This window comes from Rhodnius prolixus, unplaced genomic scaffold (assembly GCF_049639745.1).
Source record: "Rhodnius prolixus isolate KJV_2025 unplaced genomic scaffold, Rpr scaffold_2, whole genome shotgun sequence".
NCBI classification, from domain to species: Eukaryota; Metazoa; Arthropoda; class Insecta; order Hemiptera; family Reduviidae; genus Rhodnius; species Rhodnius prolixus.
The window spans coordinates 2151261-2169787 of NW_027411592.1; the positions used below are offsets into that span (position 1 = coordinate 2151261).

Consider the following 18527-nt stretch of genomic DNA (forward strand, 5'->3'; position numbering starts at 1 on the left):
TTATATGATCGAAACGGCAGCCCCTAGGCCAGTGATGGCGAACCTATATCCCGCGGGTCAGACACTGACCCACAATTACTAGGCAACAATTTGTTTGTTTACGCGGGTTGATTTAGATTTTCTAATTGTGGTGGATAATTTATATTCTATCTATATTTTTTTCAATCACGCATTTACACAAAAGCAATTTAAATGCTATCTATAACCTTTAGTTTGATCAATTACAGTTCTAAAACGACAAATGCTTTTGTGGTATTTGAAATAAAGCAAAAGTGTTTACAAAATATCAAATAAAATGTATAATTTTACTCATATTTTGTTTGTTAAAAAAATCGACAACCCAAAGCAAATAACCATATTTAGATTTTTCTTCAGATAAAACACACATTTGTAAGGTTTTGTTCAGTTATGTTTGTAAAAAAAGAGACTTCCATAGCCACTTGTTTCGTCCCGTTTTACCCAGTTAAGCCAACTGAATTTTAAAGATGTTTAGTTTTGAAAATATTCAGTTTAAAATTTTTAAACTTAACTCGTGTGCAAATGGTCATAGTGACCCAAGAGTTAGTGCTAAAAAAAATGAACAAAATTTGACCCACGTCTCAAAAAGGTTCGCCATCCCTGCCGAATGCCCACTGATGCATTTAGTTCATATGATCGAGACGGGAGCCCTTAGTCACAGCGATTAGGCCAGAAGTGCGGGACCCTATTTTACCCTTCTATCCAAATTTTGTCTACTCACCACTAGTTATTCACTTGAGTTTACTTTACTTGAGTTACTCCCAAACTAACAGTCTTTCTCAAATACGTTAGAGACAACTTTATAATTGTTCACTCTCTATTATCTCAACGCCATTGCCGCTATTCTGCTTTGCACAAATTGCGGCAATTTCTCAAGGCACTTTTCAGTCTTCTATTCCACTCTGTGCTCATCATTTCTATCGAATTACCATTCATGTTGAATAAAGTGCCAAGTTCATTAGTGTATGTCCTGGTAATCAGCGGCACAATGTTCCTTAGAGCTTTTCTGCTCCATTTTGTTAACCTCATGAGAATATTTAGACTTAAACGTACTTTATAAATCTATTCGGTCGGTCAGAGGAGTTAAGTTATAAGTTTTGAGTTAATCTATCTCTTGTAAGAGTGGTTAGGTCCGCCGCAGTGCTGGATAACAATGAACACGCGTGCAACGACAGATAAAATAAGATATTCTTGTAATTCCCACTCTTTAAATCTGACGGCAATCTGACAATATTATTACATTTTAAATGACTAAAATTAAATAATTATTTAAATTGGCAAGTTTAATCTTTTAATGTACATTTTTTTAAATAATGCAGGTGCATTCGTTCTATCCGGGAGGTTCATCGACCACCCCGAGGAGAATGTCCGCTACCACGTCATCCAGTTTGTTATCTTATTACGGTGGCGGTGGCGGAAGTTCCAGGACTAAAGTGATGCCACGTTCCGGGTCTGATCAACATCTACCTAGGGTGGAATATCTGGATTTCAGTGAGTAATTTTTCTTGCTTTTCTTGTGTAAAGTTGAGAGGAAAGTTTTTCTTGTGGTACTGGGTGAAATCTCATTGTTTTGTCTCGGTTTTATTTTCTTGCTTAAAAAACAAAAAAGTATAAAAAATGGGTTTGACAGTTTCTGGTCGGGAATCTTTTGCAGTAATGGAAATTATGGATCAAGTTTTGTTAGTTGCTTGCGTTGAGTTCAAATTTAGGAAACCCCATTTTATTAGCACTCGGGCGATTATAATCAAACGGAATAAAGAATTGTCTGGGGCTATTTTTAACCTTTTAACGGAAAAAGAAAAATCGGCCAAGGAATTGAGATTAATTGGCTTTACTGGGGGGGGACTTCACCTTTTTTTAAAAAAAATTTAAAGCGGGTCAACATTTGAAGTCATTGCCGCCTGGAGTCTTTTTTAGTGTTCTCTCGTTACAGATAACATAGTCCATCAGCGGACAGTGTTATCTGTAAGAAGCTCCAAGGAAGAGAAAATCTAAGGTCCGCAGCTGGATTCGAACTCGGGATCCCCGCGTGGGTTCTACGCTAACCACTCAGCTAAATCCCTTCCCTAACTTCACATATTGAAAAACAAAAAATAAATGTTCACCAACAAGAATTGTAATCGTATCAAAACACCTTTTAACAGAGACAAGTGTTGATCGAAGTACCAGCGGTAGCGGAAGTGGTGGAGGCAGCCAGAGAAGAAATTATAGGACTAGTGGACTTCCTCTGTACAGCAGTAGCGTGACCAGGCAGAGATCCGTGGATTACAGCTCGGACACAGAGGTCACATCCAGACCTTCTTATTACTACTATAGGCATCAGTATACAAGTAATTAGTTTTAATGTTTCTCTTCCATTCTAAATTCCACTGTCATTTAGAAATAAATTTGGAAATATGGTACAGGTTTGGCAAAGAAACCTAGAAGTGTTGTTGAAATGCTGTTTTATGAGATTATCAAGGGAATAAGGAAGGTTATGAACGCTAGAGGGAGGTTTTTGATTGTTTTTTGTAACCATTGGGCGCATTCAGCAGACAAGAGCGCTACCAGATCGCTCCCAAAGGGAGCGCTTTATTTCTCTGAACGCTCTGCTACTAATATAACCTAAACATAACCTCTTTTTGAATTAAGATTGGCGAGGAATCGGTCAAATAAAAAGCAACTCGTCTTTTAAATTAAAAGGTGGTAGGCCATTTCAAAATCTGGTAATTATTAATCATATTTCAATTTTTTCACTTGTTATCAAAGAGAAAGAAGAACACGCGATAGGTTATTTTTATGTATTTTTTCATCCCCTTTCTACTAAAAATATTGCCAAGGCAGTAAAGCTAGTATTTTTCTTAATATCGGGAAATAAGTCGTTTTCCGAGTGATTTTTCTAAGAAAAATCAAATGTTAAGAGCTTTAGATGTTCTCAAGCGTACACAAAATGGCTAAAAATTAATTTTACATCTGTTAGAAACAAGAAGGTTTAATAATTATTTGGTAATTTTGGGAGAGTTGCATTTAATTACCAAAAAAATTGGAAAAATTTCAAACTTGTTTTTATAAATACACGTGCTTTGCTAGTAGCGATCACGGCTCCGTCGAAGTAGCATAGAAAATTTCCGCTCCATAAGATGGCGACCGCTGCCACAACATGTTGTGAGAGCGATGCTAAAAGTGCGCCATTCAGCAGATAGTTCCGTAGCGCTCTTGTCTGCTGAATGGCGCCCAATGGTTCGTGTATTTCTTTCTTCTTTTAAATAAATATTGGTTTAGTATAATTAGTATTATCTGTTATATTAATATAACAATGCCATTTTAATATTCCAGAAGGTTTCAATGCGATGGAACTTTCGGTTCAGTTCCACATTACCAAATAGATTTTTTTTTTTAAATTTTGTTTTGAATTTTTTTTTCATAAAAGTGGAGATTTAGTAAAAGCAACTATTTTTTTAAATCTTTCAAGTTTCAAGAATATTTAATTTCATAAACTGAGAGAGACTAAATCGTGTGAGTCTTCGAGTGATTTTGATTATACTTTCCAACAAGTGAATCCGATGTTCTTTCCTGGAGGCTGACACGGAGTATTTTTCAATCACGAAGTTAACCTCTACACAGAAAAAACGTTTAATACATTTGAATTTACTGGTTTATAAGGAAAGACGCGCGATGCAACTTGCTTTGGCCTGAATGTAAATATATTTCTAAAACAAGATTGTTTATGTTTAGGGTTAACGGTATATAAAATACAGAACATCCACACCGGAAACTGCTACTAGTATTCAAATAAAATAACTTGTGATTTAGATGGTACTGCTGGCCAAAGTGTGGTGAGTTCCGGGCTGGACGGTACCCATACCAGGATTTCTTCCTTGAGATCCAACTCCTTGCCAAGGGATACAAGACAACCAAGAACCCACGTACCAACTCTACCTACACACAGGTAACGGAATGCAAAGATAAAATGAAAAATATTTCAAAGTTGAGTGTTGAGAGTGCTAAAGGGTCATTTTATAGGGGATCTACTCTAAGACTGGAACGAGATCCTTCACATTCTCTACTTCCGAGCACAGTATCATCACTTGTCGACCAGGACGATGATGGAGCACTTTCCGCACCAGAAATGACCATTACCAGGAAACATAGAGGTCAGTAGAACATTACAAAAAAGCTACTGGATCAGTTATTACTGTTCAACTGCTTCTTCCAAGTACCTAGCCAAAACTATCTAAACCCATGCTTCTTGATTTTTCCAGATTTCCTTTTTGAATTCTTTTTTGCATTTTCAGCTGGATAGTTTTCAAGAAAGCGGCGGAAAATTGGGAAATTCTTCTGAAATTTTCTCTCTCTGACTTCATTTTCTTCAAATCGGAAGTTATGCATCTTATTCCATTCTCTTTCTAGAGGCCTTATTTTCTGGCTAACATATGCGCGGCATTATTACTTTCTCTTGGTAAGGAGAAGTATTGTGATCGTATCACATTTTGGATTTCGAGTGTACACCGGAAATGTTCGTGTAGTCAGCATAAATTGAATCGAAACAAAAATCATAAGAAATTTATATTTGATATCGATTATTTACTACTATCGGACTCATCTTGGTAAAATTATTGCACATAATCCGTTCAACAACTTTTTTTTTGAAACGTTATCTCAGGAAGTAGGGGGAGGTTGGGTTTTTTTCTAATGCGCCATTGCAGTGTACTTATCGACTTATCACCTGTTTTTGATATTAATCGATTTTAAAATTTGAATTAAATTTAATGTTATTCATTATATTGATTGGTTGCATTTTGGATTCAGGGCGACTCGTATCTTCTCCGAGTGTTTTCACGTCCGATGAGTACAGAGCTTGGCTGACGCGAGCTCCTTCATCGTCGGCCATATATCAGTCATCGACACTACGTGGAGGACCGTCTTTACTCGCCCAAAGAGCTTCCCAGAGGTTGGCCTTCTCTTCAGAAAATCTTCCGCAGAGGACCAGACAGGTGAATATTGTTGAGTTCATTTGTTTGTTTTTTTTAAATAGATATCTGCTAACCCAGTTCTTTTTCTTTGTTTTCACAGTCAGAACTTTTGTACTCAACGTATAGACCCGGGCAACTTGCAGCGATGGGGCCGCTTGTTCCACCTTCTAGTAGTACCGGCCACCTAAAGTCATCCACATTAGATAGACATTCCTTGTTAGATCGGCACAGCAGCACATTGGATCGTCATTTAGATAGACATTCGTCCACATTGGACAGGCATAGCAGCACATTGGATCGTCACAGTTCCACATTGGACCGCCACAGCACTCTGGACCGGCACACCTCTACGCTCGATAGGCACAGTTCACTAGATAGACACAGTTCAACGCTAGATCGTCATGCTTCCACCTTAGACCGGCATTCTTCCACCCTAGACAGGCATTCTTCAACCTTAGATAGACATAGTTCAACGTTGGATCGTCATAGTTCTACATTGGATAGGCATTCAACGTCGTTGACTTCTCGGTCGGCTTCGCTGAGACGAATGCACAATCTATTGGAACTGGAGGCAAAGTCCATGGGTAAGGGATCGACGCCGACTAGCGGGGTGCTGACAGACGGCACCACAGGCAGTACGAAACAGTCTAGGCACCCTTCCTCAACTTCAGTACTCCATATAAATCCTGCAGGTAAGTATGCCCAAATCACTTCCTAAGCAAGAAATCCTTTTATATGGAATTCAAAATTTAGAATGTTTTGGACATTTTGTAGAGTTCCTTAAATATAAACAGCAGACCGCTTTGAACCGAACTGGCACCACTCAGTTGGAAGTTAGCGGTTTACTATGGTTACATCTTCTATCTGGAAGAGGTCTTAGGTCGTCCTCCAGTCAGCAAGTTTCAACTGCTAATCTTGGTTAGTAATTTTATCATAAAGATGTTAATATGCCTATTCAGCACTAACCTCTCTGCCAAAAGCTTTCGTTAGGCTTCACACCTGTCGAAGGTGTCTTAAGCCAGTCTAAAATATCTTGAACTAAATAAAAAGTATAGAACTAAAGCACTATCATTTTTCCTTCAGTCTAAACAGAATTTTCAAGAAGTTCTTAGAAATTTAATCCATTTGTGTTTTTGTTACAATTACAGGTGGAGGATCTTCAGTAGTACGCGATCTGTATTGTGTCCTAGAATGTGATGGAGTCCATAAAGCTAGAACGGTTGTCCGAACTGCGGATCTAGTTTTCGATTGGGACGAAACATTCGAATTGGATTTGGTATCGAATACAGAATTAGATTTCCTCATATATTCCTGGGATCCACAATACAGGCATAAATTGTGCTATAAGGTTATTAAAAATTATTTTATTGTTACATTGATGAGTTTAGAGGATGATCTAGATTTTGTTTATAAAATAGGAGTAGGTTTTTATCAGTGAATTTAGTACGTTGAAACCATTCATTTATATCAAAATGCGACACAATCATCTTAATGAGACTGTTATTGAGAGAATACAGGCAACCATTGCAATATGATCTCTTTAAGCAAGAGATAAGTAAAATGTGTTGAGAAACAAATCTCTCACTAATTAAATATTCGATAATCTCTTAATTGTCATTATATTATCTATGTTTATATGTTTGAATAATAACAAAAAGCAGTAATAATAATAATAAATTATTACTTTCACTACTAATAGTTTTTGAAGTTGGTCCATTCTAATAGATATACATATAATTTTATAAGCTACCCGTAGGCTTATAATGAATTTCCTAGTTGGCTCTCAAGATTATTTGGGTTGGCCATCCCTGATTTAGATTATACCTAAATCAATATTATTGCAGATGTAGAAGTGTAAAGCATGAAATGTTGTCTTGGAGCTGAAATATTTATGAATAATGTTTATATTAATTTCAATTGCTGTTTCATTGCATATTATTGGAAAAGTTTAATTTTTTTCATATATTTTCGAGAAATTTTAACCTCTAATTCCCCCCTCCGCTGGAAGCGCCTTTTGTTTTGGTTAATTTTTCCAAGATTGTTAATAGCTGGATAATTTTTCCAGAGGAGTAGATAATTAATAGCTGTGAAAAGTAGTAGTTTGATAATATATCAATAATAATGTTTTCTTCTGTGCTAGGGTTCAGTGCAATTAGCAGCTCTACTGCAAGAGTCACCTGTGCATCAGTTAGCAGTGAAAATAGAGCCAAGAGGGACACTCTACATGAGGCTGCATCATACCACCGCCATACAGACATATCTGAGAAAACCCAAACAGCCGGTCTTACCAAGAGGTCGAATGCAAGGTAACTTTGGTCTTCTTTAGTTTTCAAATAAGTTGCTATTCATTTCTTAACAATGGGTCCAAGTTCCCAGCATTACGAACTTGCTTCACCAGATGCTGGCCAGTTAAATAAGTAACTGCTAAATAAAAAAAACCAATTGGAGATGTTTATTAACCTAGTAATCCAGCAGCTAACTCCTTAAGTGCTTAAATAACAATTTCTGTCAAAAATCTAGAGATAACTGACCAATAGGTTCAGTAAAATTTCATAATGATCAGGTAAATTACGAATAGGAAGATCGCGACTACGATCACCAGCTAGGTATGATCTTTCAGTATTTCAATGGCTAATGCCTTCTAAACTATCTTAGTTCGAACCTTAAGTAAAAATTCAGGAAGATTTGTGACTACAAAACAAGACCTAGGAGATTAATTATAGAGCTAGGCGTGAAATCTGGAAATTTCAACAACTGTTACCCTGTAATGTTGATGTAAGTGCCAAAGGAGTTCTCCATAATCTGTTCAGTTACAAATTTGATCTGGTGATCACAAATCAAGATATTGTAATTTAAAATTCGGAAGTCCTTTAGCCCCTGTCATGTAAAATACAGTCCTGTGAAAAAGTATAAACTCACTAGATAAAATTGAAATATTTTTAAATCTGTACAACAATACTATTATTTAAACTGTATTTCATATTAATACTATGTCAGAAAGCACTCAAAGGTCATTATTCCAGTTGATAATCTAACAGTAACAAAACCGTATCATGAAAACATATCTTATGCACGCTGAAGCTGTGAATAAATATAAACTCAATGTTTTGATAAAGGTTTATTTTTAACTTACTTTTAAGTTTTTGAAAGAATATCAATTCAGTTCACCTTTTTATATCAAAGAGCAAGTATTCGTGCTGATTTTCTTAATTTAAAATATGCGGGATCAATTAAGTGAAACTAAGTAACAAAGAATAATTGACTTAAAAAGAGTCGGCATGACATAAAGGCAAATCGCTAGTGATTTAAACCGCTCCCAAGGTGTGCTTAAAAACTTTTGAAAGTTAGGCCAAGAAAATTATGGAAAAAATAAAAGCTGGAAGGCCTCCTAGATTTTCCAGTTATGTGAAACGCGCCGTTTTAAGAGAAATTTCAAAAATTGGTGCTTCTTCTGCTCAGATTGTGAAGCGATTCAACCTAGGGTGTGATGCCAGCTTAATACGGAAGTGGATAGCTGAAACCAGTTATTTAAAATATCGTAAAATTACAAGAAAACTGCAGCTCAAAAAACATCATTTACAACGGCGCTTGCAGTTTGCTGGAAAACACATCCAGGAAAGCGAAATTTGGTCCAGGGTGATTTTCAGTGACGAATAAAAGTTTAATCTTGATAGCCTCGACGGTTTCAACTATTACTGGCTCGACATAAGAAAGGAAAAAAAATGTTCTCTCTCGGTCTCATTGGGGTGGTGGAGTGATGGTTTGAGCTGCTTTCAATGAAAAGGGCAAGTCTCAAATTGCATTCATCACTGGCAAAATGAATGCAGTTAGTTATCAAAAGTGTTGGAAGAATTTCTTTTGCCTTTTATTGCATAACTGCAGCGGAAGAGGAGATAATTTTCCATCAAGATAATGCACTGATTCACAAAGCAAGGTCCACTAAACAGTGGTTTGAGGATTTCGGGCTCAATGTTTTGGATTGGCCGGCTGTTAGTCCAGATCTTAACCCCATTGAAAATTTGTGGGGGCTCATGGCAAAGGAGGTCTATGACATTCAGAAGCCAGAGATTCAAAATGTCAAAGAAAACATCCCAGAGGACATTTTGATAAACTTAGTAAAAAGTGTTCCCAGAAGGCTGTTGGAGGTAATTAAAAAACGTGGAGGAAGATCTAATTATAAAAGGTGTTCTCACTTAAAATATTTTGAGTTTATAATTTTTCACATCTGTTTTTACTATTTTGTTACATTTTCTAGCTAATCCAGGCAATGTAATCTGACTAACAATAAAATTGTCACAAATCATGCAAACTATATTTCCAAGGTATTATATTTTGTTGAATAAATTCAGAATAGAAGCTTAAAAACAGTTCGAAAAGCTTTTTTCATCTTGAGTTTATACTTTCTCACAGGACTGTATAAAACTCCATCCTTTGCAGTTTTGCATAATTTTGAATTTTGTTCTGAATTTTCCAGAAAAACAGGTAAGTTGGCTGGAAAATAAATATTGCTGGATTAATACCAATTAAGATTTTTAGTACCATGGCTTCTTTTAGGCCTTCATCTCAAACCAACACCAGCACAAATGATTTATAGTAAAATGTCTCTAACTGTTTTCAGGTATATTTGGTACGGACATTGAAACAGTGGTGAATCGAGAAAGTATCGCTTCAGAACTGATGAAAGGCGATACGTTTAGTATACCGACCATTGTAAGACGATGTGTGGAGGAAGTGGAGAGGCGAGGACTCGATATTATAGGTACAATTTTAACAATCTCGTGTTTAATATCTGCAAATTCTAATGTTTATTCAAGTAAAAAGTTTTTTTCATAGCTCTTTGGTTAAAATGTGGTTTCCTTTATTTATATTTTAATATTTATTTAACAGCGTATTGATAGGTACATCAATTTCACAAAAATTTACAAAATAGAAAACAAAAAATCACTTAAATTACCTCGTCTTTTCTCTAAAGTATATCTATGAGGCTGTTGCACTGAATTAGTACTAAAAACAAAGGGCATTTCCCTCTTTAAGAACCACTTTAATTTCAAACTGTTTAGTTTAACCTAACCAATAGCTATAAATAAAAAAAATATTGTTGCAGGTTTGTACAGGTTATGTGGTTCGGCTACTAAAAAGAGAATATTACGAGAAGCTTTTGAACGTAATGCAAGAACCGTAGATCTTTCTTCGGATAATGTACCCGACATTAATGTCATCACTGGTAAGTTGAATTTGTTTCATGATTATTAGAATAATTTTCAGTGAACTAATTGCTACTAATTTTTATCCTATTTTATAGTCAAAAATTAAACTAAATAAAATATCAAATATAATAAAAATAAAAAATTATTAAAACCCCTTAAACAAGTGCTAGGTTTCAATAATTTTATTTCATTATTTAAAAATAGTGTTTCACGATTCATTTACATTCTGATATAACACCGTGTAACCTCCCTACACTCAGTGCAAGACGATAACAGCTAGTGAAATAGAAGTCTCCACACCAAACTGTTTAATCTAGCTCTGTGATAGTCCGAAACCGGTCAGGGATACAATAAACATGCCTGTTACGACGGATACAATCAACTGTATTATTCAGCAATGCGGATCTAACCACATTTTCAATCAATTATCTTGATGAGTTCCTGATTGCGACTAACCAAATTTCTTTACACGTGAAACTACAGGTTTTTTTTTCGTTTTTTTTTGTGTAATATTTGTTTCTCTTTACACAAGTTTCATTAAGTCCGTGATTGTGAGATACATTTTTCCTTTGCAAAAAAACATTTTCTGTATAAAGTTAATCTTCAATAAACACTGCGATGTTTCAGCGGCCAGATTGTGATTTCACTTATCTTGTTTCCGTTGCTTTTAAAGCACTTTGCACAGGTGGCGGCGATTTAAGAAACTATTTTCTTTGAATCTCATGTACAAAATGTCAGTAAATCTTTTTTACCCATAATTTTGTTATAACGTGCAAAATTTTCAGGAGTATTAAAGGATTATTTAAGAGAACTTCCTGAGCCAATAGTGACCAAATGTCTGTACGAAATGTTGGCCGATGCTGTATCAGTTTGTCTTCCTGATGATCCGCAAGGAAATGCATCCTTGATTTTCTCAATTCTTGACTGTTTACCACATGTAAATAGGGTAAGTGTTGATATGTATGAGCTTCTTTTTGGTACTGGACTAAAATACAGAATTAATTGTTTATATTTTTGTATTTTATTTTAGTTCATTCATTAGAGGAAGTAGTTCGCCTTTAATTTATTTTTATTATTTTTTGTTTAAAGATCCTTATTATCAATATTTTATGGATGGCTATTGATTAGTCTTCATTTCTTTTAAATGTTCCCATTTTTTCAACTAATTTATTAAATAACCTTTTGCTATTTCCAGTGTTCATTCATCTACTTGATGAACCACCTTGCACTGGTCGCCTCGCAGACTGAACGGAACAAGATGTCCACCCAGAGTCTGGCCACATGTTTTGCACCAGTACTGATATTGCACTCAGATAGCGAGACCAAAGAATTGGACTTCCACGGCCCGATCTCAGTCATCAAATATCTACTGGATATTTGGCCATTAGCAACGCCTACATCAGGTAACAGATCGTCATTCAGATATTGGATTTTTTTTTTTTTTTTTAATTTATTTATTTTGTATTTTCACATTTTTATTTTATGTGATTGTTGCCTGTTTGTCTGTTTTTGGATGTGAATATAAATTAAAAAAAAAATTAATTGAGAAAAAAAGAATTGTTTTAAAGGAAAAACTCCCATTTTGCAAGTGGGGGGGTCTCCTGGCGCATCTTAAACTTCATTCTTGACTATCAAAGAGGTCCGCTGGACTAATTCTCTCACACATACCTTCAACCAACCTTAATTATTTTTTTAATTTTTTATTTTGTATCCATATCACTTCATCTCTAACTAGAAAATATTTGGTGAAATTGTCCGTATTTAGCATGCTATCTTTCTTTAAAAATCTGATCAGTTTCTTAAACGAAATCAACTGACAAAATATTGCAAAAAAAAAAAAAATTATAGATCTACCCAAAAAAATGTAAACATTTCCGAGAAAATCTATTTAGAAAATGGAAAAGCGAGTAAAATGGCGCTTCTGGGTAAAGCATTTTCCTCAAAATTTGAGTTTCAGCTACACATTTAACTCGCCAAAACTGTATTAGTTGGTAGTGGCCATTCTTCATCCTCAAATGGAACATTAGAGGCAAGTTTCATTCACTCTTCTCTCTTCGAATTTCCTGAAATTTTGCTTCACAAAATGGAATATTGTGAAATAGTGTCTGCAACAACACTGTCCAGAAAGCTTTGGGCGCAAAAATGCATCTACCTTAGGCTTGCTTACTGAATCAACCAATAAAAATGTGTTGGCTTCATTCAATTACTGAATAAAATCTTTCTAAAGATGGTTGAAAATTGTTTGTGAAACTAAGGCAGAAGTAAAGAAGTAATCAAGACAATCAGCGAAGCATATCGATGTGCTAATCGAATCTTCAGCTGCAATAATTAGTTTTTCAAAGAAAAAAACATCTGTTTGTATTGAACGCGTGTTCTTAACCTCCTAATTCAACACTCACAATCAGGCTTAATATTATCCATGCATTTATCTGCTTCCTCTTCGAAAGGGGAATTTATATGCGCCGCTTCCTTATCTTAAGAGTTTACTTTGCACAAATCAAGCTGAAATAAGGCTTAAAGCAGCAGAGATGCTTTATAGCTACTAAATTGCATGCTTGAGAAGTTGAATATTGCCCACTCTACTTCCGCTAACGGCGCGGCGCGACTTCCTTCAAACTTACGATTTAAAAAGATAAAATAGAAATAAATGTCAAGGTTGTCTTTTTCCACTTATCTATGCAGAAAAAATATATTGGAAAGTTCATTTGATTCGAGAAATAATCAATATATTTTATTTTCTAATTGTTAACAAATTATTGATTTAGTATTGATGCTATGACTTGGAAAGAGAAGCAAGTAGTTGAAAACTAGAAAGCAGAAATAACTTTCAAGTAGTCCAACAACTTATTTAAATAACGTAGAATATTTGGATTCAAATTAGATAGATTTAGGCGCTTATATCATTGTATATTCTTGTTCAAGAATTATTAATTTTTTTGGCCTAAAAATGTGGTACACAAAAGAAATATTTCTTTATTCTGAATATTTTGTAATTTTATATTTTTGGCCTTCTGCTGAAGATATCTTTAAACTACTGCAAACAGACTCACTTTTAGCAACAATCTGATGATTTAGATAGCCATAAAGACTAAATTTGTTATACAACTTTGTTCAATTAACAAAAACAACGATGTCTGGGAGCTCGTGTAGTAGTTTCGATGAGAGGGTTGGTAAGTGGGATCGAATACCGCGTGTAACTAGTTTTTATTGGTTATAGAAAATGTAAATAGTAAACCATGTGATTCCAACTTCGTCCGGATACCTAATTTGTAGTTGGACGTTAAGTCCCTGGTATAAGTAGACCACTACTTGACGACTTACTGAGGAAAGTAAAAGCATGTCTTGGTTTCAAGCATCACGACTTAAACTGAATATCTGTCTTCAGAGAGGCCTCCTGTTCTGGCATATCTCGATAACCAGACAAACTCCACATTGTTCCCTAATTAGGAGTCTTAAAATATGTGAAAAAGATTGCAATAGTTGTTTTGTTTTTTTTTCTTTTCAGTTCTTGATCCCCATTCAGTTATTTTAGGTGGAAGTATGGTTTGACTAGTCACACTTGTAAATATGTACATTTTACATACATTGTACAAAATAACCTGGGCATGAATTTTACCTGATAGAAATAGAAAATTCCTTTAAAAACAGTTAATAAATCATAGAAAATGCATAAACAAAAACAACGTTTTAAATAATCAGTGGAATTAGGCAACCTGTACTACACAAATTTTACTTATTTCATTTTTCTAAATTTTTATTTGAAAACTGTAAATTGATGAGCTTAGAGTGTGTGCGTAAATAGGTGCTTGACTTTTTATTGGCGCATGTGAAAATAATGATAAAAAAAAAAACAGAGTGCCTGTGTACAAAAGTATCAAACGATAACAGTAAAATAGTAACTTTAACAGCTGATCGCTAAGGAGGCGCCCCCTTCCATAAGCAATTTCTTCAATAATTAATTGATGTTTAGTAGCTACGTTTATTTTCTCATATTTTGTTTCACCATAAACCTTTTTATTTTTATTTTGTTAATTTTCTACTTTAATTTCTATTTACTTATACTCATCTTAGAAGTAATGTTGAATTTCATGTGCAAGAAAGAATTTGAAAGTTTATGTAGAATAATTTACAAGTTTATGTTGGCAATTACGTATTTTTACAAAAAAAAATGGAGGTTACTAAGGTTATAGTGAGAAGACAACGCAATTATTAGTAGTTTTTATTTAAATTATGTCCTTTTTTTTGTGTGTGTTAAGTTAATGGACTAGTCAGTTTATTTTAGGGATTTTGGTATCCCACCCTAGCAACAGAAACATCGCTTATACCTGCAGAGATAGTTCGAGTATGTAATTATTCGTACTCAGCGCATGCGCAGACAAATTCTACCACATAACCTAATCTCATTTACACTCACTTAAATACGCTGGTATTCGTCAGAAGTTTATAATGTTAGTACAATAAAATAGCTTTTTGGGCATCTTGAATTAGACAGTGTCGTTTTCTTATGACTTAATATTAGGGAAATAAGGTGTTATGGGAGAGAAGGAAAAGCCTTTTGGTTGATTTAAGATTGTTCAGCTGGTGGAAGTATCTCTTCTTAATAATACCCAACGATAACTCAAGCAAGATCTTGTCACGCATTAGATTCACATTCGTAAATGTGGTAAAAACAAATTCTGTGCTTTTCCTTCATTGTAAATATGGCTAAATCCTGAATAAGTTTTCTTGCCTTGTGTATTAGGTAATGTGAGAGGATCTTTTTTACGAAGCATAAGGTCAACATAGGTGTGCTAAAGGTTATCCACCGTGTACTGTCTTCCGGTAAACCAATCCAGTACAAGTTTCTTTCCCCAAGTGATAGTTATCTTTAACATTTTAGTAGGCGGCTGAAGCCACACTTGGTAAGATCAAACCTGGACTCTGCCTGAATATCAAGGCTGCACACATGTAGCTGTGACGGGAAAGGCTGTCTCCTTATGGATATCATAACCTCCATCCTATTAGTTTTGTGCGCCTTTAAGCGCTGGACAGAAATCCTCCTGCATGTCCTAACGTTCTGTTACTTGATCTGATCTGCCCAATCTTCCTAAACTGCTTTTTCTTTCTTTTTTGGAAGGTACCACTCCAATCAGCATTTCAGTAGCTGCAGAAAAACAGGAGTTGTGAACTTTCATAGGATGTAATTATTCTTAACGCTTTATTTTGCAAAAGCTTTGATGCTTTCAGGAACTGAATTAGTTCTACCAGTTTTGGGACATGAGTTTCTGATTTTTTTACTTTTACTAGAAACATTTTGCCTATTTCTAGTCTTTTCTTCATAGTTTTTTTTGTTTTGTTTACGACTTGATTTCTTTCATTTTCGTTCTAGGATTTCTTCAATCGAGTGCATAAAATCCTGATCCAGACAAGCTCTTCCCGATTCTTCCCTCTCAAAAAAAAAAAAAAAAAAAAAAATTATCATTTTTAGTCATTTACTTGCCAAGCCAGCTCCGTAGAACTAATTTTTTTTATTCGCTAAACAAATTTTACTTTATTTTAACATATTTATGTTCATTTACGCATTGCAATACGCTTATTGTGAAAGATGTCCAAAGAATGGCACCTTTAATTCAACATTGTGTCTAAGTAAGTAACTCTCCTCATGTAGTCTCTTGTCTTTCGCTTTTCAAAAAAATTAAAAAAAAAAGTAATTTAGAAATGTGAAAGTAAGCGCCCTCTAGTTAGCCTCTGCACACTTTACAGAATGTGTCCATTATAAAAAAATATATTCTATTTGCAGTCTACTTTGGAACAATTGGATCGTAAAATGGTAAGTTTTGGGGCTCTTTTTACTTGATCAAGAAATAAAAAAAATCAAAAGTTTAAAACATTTGAAAATAAAAAAAATAATTCAAAATATCAAAATCGTTCCCTGCTCGCCTCCACCCTGGTAAAACCAAAGATTTGCTAAGCCCGGCCCACTTACCCCCGCCCCTCTCCCCAAGACAAACTTTGTACAGTATTTTATTGTATTGATAAGTCCTCCATTGCTTGCTCAATTGGTTACCGAACTTAAATGTTTCTTTTTTTTTACCCACTAATAGAAACGTAACATTATTATTATTGCTTTGCCATCATTTTGTTTGTAAATATATAATTATTTGTTGCCGGTATAAGATGAAAATTAATTCCATGTTTGTAATTTTAGGGAATTTTAGTTTTGTTTTTGTGCCATCTGTTTACATTTGTTTCCAGCTGATAATAACCTTCCCTCCCATATTTTAATAATTAATGGACTACCGGCTTTAGCACGTGACTAAAAACACAATTTTTTATATATTTTTTTTTGAAAGTGTTTTTTTATTATTATTTTTTTTTTTTACTGTTTCCCACTTGAGGCGTGTTCATTGGTTGCTTTTTTTTCACGAGTTATTTTGAACTTTGATCATGTTGCTATTCACTGCATTTTTTTTGAGATTTTTTTTTTATGGAAGGCTCATTTTGGTTAGGTTAGAATACATTAAAGTGGAAGCTATTCTAGTGACATTGGAGCCGAAACAGCCATTTTGTATCTACTTAAAGTAGGAAAAACCCCCCTCTCTTTTTCTAAGGATTTTATCCGCAAGACGTTTTTTTCTCATCGCAAGAGCCAAAGGAATCATCTCGCAAAGTAGCGTTTACTGCATCGTAATGGCAGGGTATTTTCTGTCCTCCTGTTATAATGTTGCAAACCCTGTGTGTGTGGTGTAACCGTTGTTTGTGTTACTAATTTGCAGGGATGTCATGATTACTCAAGAAGTGAAATTTCCCACTCCCCACCCCCACCCCCCTGTTGGTCATTTTGTGGAGAGTAATGCTGAGCTTTTCGCAAAGAAGCTGGCCCAACCACTGCGACTCTTAAGCATCCAAAAATACTCTTCGGTTAAACCAATATTTACTAATTCCAATACAGGTGCCACGGTAGCCGAGCGGGTTAAGAGGCGAGACCTGCAAAGCTAATATGCATTGTGGTACTGGGTTCGATTCCCGGTCTAGAGGCCTTGGATTTTTATTTAATGGTGAAATGAGAAATAGTAAAGTACGTTTGCTAGTCGCCTCCGTCCATGACACCTAATTTGGGTAGTTGGACGTTAATCCTGCAAAAAAATAGGCGATTACTTTACTTTTACTAATACTAGTCCAATTTCACGATGAGGATTTCACAAAGTCGGCTGAAAAAAACACCGCTAAAGTCGAAAAGTATACTCAAATCGAAGAGACTGGAAAAAACGAAAGTTTGGACAAGCATTTCTCGCATTTTATTTTGTAAACACTACCAACGCGGGACCGTGGTCCAAAAGTAGCAATATCATACCTTATGTCCACAGAAGGCAACGCTGACGCTGTTGTAGTGGTTTAGTAAGTGCAAACTGAAATCTCATTTCCAAAGACCTTGAGGATAGATATTTCACTAATAGATTCCTGTAGGTTAAAATCAATTTCATTGTGACTCGCAGATAATTAAATCGTAATATTTAACAGTTGAGTGTAACCCGTTCTTTTTTCATAATTTCATTCAAATGACATCACCATCTTAACTAACATTAACTCTAACCCAAAGACCAAGGCCTATTGTACAAATAAAGTTCTTGACAAGTATTTGAGACCCAGCGGTGTTGGTAAAACTGTTCCAGTCTGTGTATATTCCTTCCCTAAATACTCGTACTAACCAAAAAAAAAAGGTTTTGAAACTCGTATGATTTCGTGTTAAAAAGTTGGTCTCCCCCCCTCCATAACCCTGTGTTTTTAAAAAAATGTATTTTCAAAATTTGATTAAATATGAATAATGTAGACGTCAATAGAATATATATAAATATTAGTTGCTCTATTCCTCTGTTCTTTGAAAATAAACCAAGCTTTGTAATTTCCTAGACTTTATTTTTTTTTTGGTTTGCCAATTACAAAATCCCTTTGTAAGAACAGCCTGATTTGATTGCTGCAGTAACCCTTTGTGTTGATGTATAACCTTCCTGAATATTTCGCACATTATTGAAGTCATTCCCGACTACTTTACCTACTGTAAACATTTCATGTTTTTGTTTTTAGTATTCCATAAAAATGCACTTTCACACAGTAGTTATGTTTGGTTTGTGTATAGTTATTTATTGTGGATGTATGATTTGACACTTAAATGTTTAATTAGAAGGAAACAATCGGAAAGTTGGTCAAGTGAAATAATGACCGCTGTTCTCAGTTAAATGCTGTGTTAATAGTTGGAAAAAAATATATAATTTAGCTATAGATGAGTTTGGAGTTAGTGCGCGATTTGTCAAGATACTAAGAACAGTGGTGCTGGCAGAATTTTCTTACTCAAGATGCACGATTCAGTTAA

At 34.9% G+C, this 18527-nt stretch overlaps 1 protein-coding gene across 6 annotated transcripts in view; it reads left to right on the forward strand.

Moving 5' to 3' along the window:
• LOC141450208 (rho GTPase-activating protein 100F-like) overlaps window positions 1-18527 on the forward strand; it is a 75051-nt gene that overhangs the window by 49118 nt on the left and 7406 nt on the right. For 4 of the 6 annotated variants that reach the window (XM_074120398.1, XM_074120393.1, XM_074120395.1 and 1 more), the window contains 13 exons: window positions 1338-1509; window positions 2163-2348; window positions 3811-3946; window positions 4021-4151; window positions 4807-4991; window positions 5071-5662; window positions 5745-5888; window positions 6119-6318; window positions 7111-7276; window positions 9589-9729; window positions 10075-10194; window positions 10963-11123; window positions 11373-11580. In XM_074120398.1, the coding sequence (XP_073976499.1) occupies window positions 1338-1509; window positions 2163-2348; window positions 3811-3946; window positions 4021-4151; window positions 4807-4991; window positions 5071-5662; window positions 5745-5888; window positions 6119-6318; window positions 7111-7276; window positions 9589-9729; window positions 10075-10194; window positions 10963-11123; window positions 11373-11580 (2542 nt within the window). Of the gene's footprint in view, window positions 1-1337; window positions 1510-2162; window positions 2349-3810; window positions 3947-4020; window positions 4152-4806; window positions 4992-5070; window positions 5663-5744; window positions 5889-6118; window positions 6319-7110; window positions 7277-9588; window positions 9730-10074; window positions 10195-10962; window positions 11124-11372; window positions 11581-15761; window positions 15803-15956; window positions 15987-18527 lie in introns of all 6 variants that reach the window. The other 2 variants (XM_074120396.1, XM_074120399.1) reach the window with 2 other exon arrangements.